This window comes from Oncorhynchus masou, chromosome 2 (assembly GCF_036934945.1).
Source record: "Oncorhynchus masou masou isolate Uvic2021 chromosome 2, UVic_Omas_1.1, whole genome shotgun sequence".
Classification (NCBI taxonomy): domain Eukaryota; kingdom Metazoa; phylum Chordata; class Actinopteri; order Salmoniformes; family Salmonidae; genus Oncorhynchus; species Oncorhynchus masou.
In genome coordinates, this window is record NC_088213.1 from 8389159 (window position 1) to 8393178 (window position 4020).

The 4020-nt window shown below is 49.6% G+C and overlaps 1 protein-coding gene and 1 long non-coding RNA gene across 2 annotated transcripts in view; one reads left to right on the top strand and one right to left on the bottom strand.

Annotated features, from left to right (window-relative positions):
- LOC135552403 (histidine decarboxylase-like) overlaps positions 1–1333 on the top strand; it is a 24745-nt gene extending 23412 nt beyond the window's left edge. Inside the window, 2 exon segments of the mRNA XM_064983993.1 lie at positions 1005–1101; positions 1104–1333. Coding sequence (XP_064840065.1) covers positions 1005–1101; positions 1104–1333 — 327 coding nt within the window.
- A 1465-nt stretch (positions 1334–2798) lies between these two features.
- Positions 2799–3786, bottom strand: LOC135554986 (uncharacterized). Its single transcript, XR_010457798.1, has 2 exons — positions 3357–3786; positions 2799–3160 (listed from the first exon to the last, which is right to left on the bottom strand). It is a non-coding gene; the product is annotated as an uncharacterized LOC135554986 (long non-coding RNA).
- Positions 3787–4020: the final 234 nt, after the last annotated feature.

Consider the following 4020-nt stretch of genomic DNA (forward strand, 5'->3'; position numbering starts at 1 on the left):
TCCCCGGCCTAAGTATTGAACCCAACTCTAGTTTGAATAAAAATACAAATTTGATCACAAATAAATGGGCCTATTTTAGGATATAAATACAGAACTTACATATTACCCCAATTGAAATCTCGTCGCACTCTCTCTCCTCAAACTTATGTGAATGAGAAAAGGGCCCCTCTCAGGTTTCTCTCCCCTCTCTGTCTCCCCCTCTCCTCTCTCTGTCTACCCCTCTCTGTCTCCCCTCTCCTCCTCTTCTCTCTGTCTCCCCCCTCTCTCTCTGTCTCCCCCTCTCTCCCCCTCTCTGTCTCCTCTCTCTGTCTCCCCCCCTCCCCTCCCTCTCTCTGTCTCCCCCTTTTCTCTGTCTCCCCCTCTCTCCCCCCTCTCTGTCTCCCCTCTCTCTGTCTCCCCCTCTCCCCCTCTCTGTCTCCCCCCCTCTCTCTGTCCCCCCTCTATCTCCCCCTCTCTGTCTACCCCCCTCTCTCTCTCCCCCCTCCCCTCTCTCTGTCCCCCCCTCTGTCTCTCTCTGTCCCCCCTCTCTCCCCCTCTCTCTGTCTCCCCCTCTCTCTGTCCCCCCCTCTCTGTCCCCCCACTCTCTCTGTCTACCCCCTCTGTCTCTGTCTCCTCCCCCCCCTCTCTCTGTCCCCCCTCTGTCCCCCCTCTCCCTCTGTCTCCCCCTCTCTCTGTCTCCCCCCTCTCTGTCCCCCCCTCTCCCCCTCTCTCTGTCTACCCCCTTCTCTGTCCCCCCCTCTGTCTACCCCTCTCTGTCTCTCTGTCTCCCCCTCTCTGTCTCCCCCTCTCTCTCTCTCTGTCTACCCCTCTCTCTCCCCTCTCTCTGTCTACCCCTCTCTCTCTGTCTCCCCCTCTCTCTCTGTCTACCCCCCTCTGTCTCTGTCTCTCCCCCTCTCCCCTCTCTCTGTCTCCCCCTCTCTGTCTCCCTCTCTCTCTGTCTCTCCCCCCTCTCTGTCTCCCCCCTCTGTCTCTCCCCTCTCTCCCCCTCTGTCTCTCTCTCTCAGGAAGGGAATGCTCTGACTCAGGAGTTGCTACGGCGATTGACGCGGTCCCGCACCATGTACCTTGTCCCCGCCGACATCGATGGGAAACGCATCATCCGCTCACCGTGACGTCACAGCTGACCACCTCAGAGGACATTATCAGGGACTGGGACATCATTCGCAAAATGGCCGCCGACCTTCTGGCCGAGGAGGCCGATAAACAGGCGGTCAGTGAAATGGAGGAGCAGCAGTCTCCAGTCAGAAAAACTGTTGAGAAGCTGTCAGAGACAAACAGTGATTTGGGAATCACACAACAAAAGCAGCAGAGGACTTGGCTGCCTCTCTCATGACGAGGAAACCAAAGGAGATTGAAAAGGCCATCAGTGACACAGAGGACGAACCACTGAAAACACCCAAAGAGTTGGAGACCGGCCAGACACAGACCAGCCCCAAGACAGGATCTAAAGAGTTGGAGACCGGCCAGACACAGACCAGCCCCAAGACAGGATCCAAAGAGCTAGACAGTCAGAAAGAGTTGGAGCTGTCAGACACAGACCAGCCCCAAGACAGGATCCAAAGAGCTAGAGGTCGGCCCGACACAGACCAGCCCCAAGACAGGATGACACAGAAGCCTGAAAACAGGATCCAAAGAGCCAGAGGTTGACACAGACCAGCCCAAGACAGGACCAGTCCCAGACCAGTCCCAAGACAGGATCCAAAGAGTTGGAGAGGTCACCCGACACAGACCAGCCCCAAGACAGGATCCAAAGAGCTAGAGGTTGGACACCCAGCCCCAAGACAGACAAAGAGCAGCCCCAAGACAGGACCCAGAAAGCTTGGGACCAGCCTGGCCCAGACCAGCCAGGACCCAGAGACAGGAGCCAGAGACGGCCCTGAGGAGATCCCCTGTACTGCTGCCTTCAGAGTTCAGAGGGTCCAACCACAGCTCCGCTTGGACAGTGATAAGACTGGATGTAGACCACATCCACCATTCTGGATGGATAAAGAAAAGCCTGGTTCTGAGAACAGGCCGAGGAGGACAGTACGCTCTCTGAGCTGCAGCAGTGAGCCCTTACCTGGCCCCCACTGGGCCACTGTTTGGTCATAACACTGACCCCCTTTCTAAGCCTCTCTCTAGCTCTGTCACGGACTCACAGCCTGGACATAAAGACCCAGACTTCATCCACCCCTAAATGACACCCAGCTCAGACGTCTGTCTTCCAGCCCAAGCCCCTCAGGCCTCTTTCAGATCCCAGAGTGGCCTTCTCCAACCAATTCCACCCAGCTGGGAAAACGGGTGCTGAGGAAGCTCACCAAGTTCTACAGCTTGCCCAGTTTCTGCCACCTGTGGGTGCAGTGTGGGCGCTACCAGGTGTGCTGCCCTGTCAGGGGACTTCAGATCGCCCCAAAGCTCAGATCTCCCCAAAACCCTGGTCCTCCTCTGGGTGTAGGAGACTCCGCTGTTGGTCTTGTTCCTCTGTGACTCCAGTAGATACCGCTAACTTTCCTGCTCTAATGTAGCCAAGGTTAGCGCCTGGGTCGTATTCATTAGGCACAACGTAGCAAAATGTTTTGCAATGGAAAATGAAAATGAATGTTTCTTATTGTACAAGACCACCTTGGTCCAATCCATTTTCTTCCATTTGGTGCCTGATGCATACGACCCTGTAGTCTCCCTACCAAATGTTTCCCACAAACACCTTTGTGGTTTCAGGGTGTAGAGATGGCAGAGCTCTGAGGTCTTTAATTTATTTTTAGATTTTTTTTAATCAGATATTTTTTTAAAGTGACACAGCCACACATCTCAGATAGATATACAATGTGTTTTTTGTATTTATTACAAAATCAATCTATATTTAGTTATTTACAAATGTTCCATACAGTTTTCAATTTTCACATTGTTTTTCTATAGTCATAAAATGTACATCAGATGAATAATTTGACAGTTAATTTTAAAATAAGAGATTAACAGTTAGAAAATATGTAAATAAAAAAAATCAATCAAAAGTGTATCTTTCCATCAGAAATAGAGTGGAACATCTCTCCTGCGTCATGGGGATGTATCCCTTACTGTCCTCCAGGTAGTATAATCGATCCTGCATCATGGATGGGTTGAATCCCTCTTCGGCTAGCTTCACCTTTATCTGCTTGAACGTTCCAGTCACAGCCAGGGAATTCTGGGATTTTTAAAATAAAATAAATGACATTAAAATGCATGTTTAATGAATATTAATCGTTTTGAGAAAATCTTTTTAAAAAGGAACAACCTGGGATCAGGCAATCTCTTCAACGTGTCCCAGACGGTGGCTTAACGCGCTAATAAAAGGTGTCATGACGATCAATGTAATGAGGACGTTATTTCCACGCGATCACCTGTATGCGTATGAAGCGCGGTCGAGCGTAGCTGGGCAGGGAGGACTTGACGTGCTCCAGTGTGGCGCTACTGTCAAACTCCATGTCATCTTTCAGTTTGATCGCTGCCATTCCAACCCTCCCCTCGTGTCCTGTGGGATACGTCACAAAGCAGGATCACCGAGAGAGACAGCTGACTTCCCATACATTTTCAGAAATTACTATTGATTTTGAATTCTCCCCCTTTAATGTTCTGGTCATTCACAGCTTGACATGAGAAGAACACACTGGGACAACAACTACACAATGATGTGACTGTGAGTGTTGTAGGTGTGTATTGTTATATGTAGCTATATATACTATGTCAACTGTGTGTAGTGGTATATAAAACATTCTATGAATAAACCTATTATTATATTCTATTCTATTAAATTCTATTAAAAATAAAAACGTTTCATTAAAAATGAACCTAGCTACCTCTGGATAAAGAGTCTGTTAAATTTCATAAGAGAGGTAAATGAGTGGCTAAAGAGAGTCTGGTAAATGAACCAAAGCTACCTCTGGCTAAGAGAGTCTGTTAAATGAACCAAGCTACCTCTGGCTAAGAGAGTCTGTTAAATGAACCAAGCTGCCTCTGGCTAAGAGAGTCTGTTAAATGAACCAAGCTACCTCTGGCTAAGAGAGT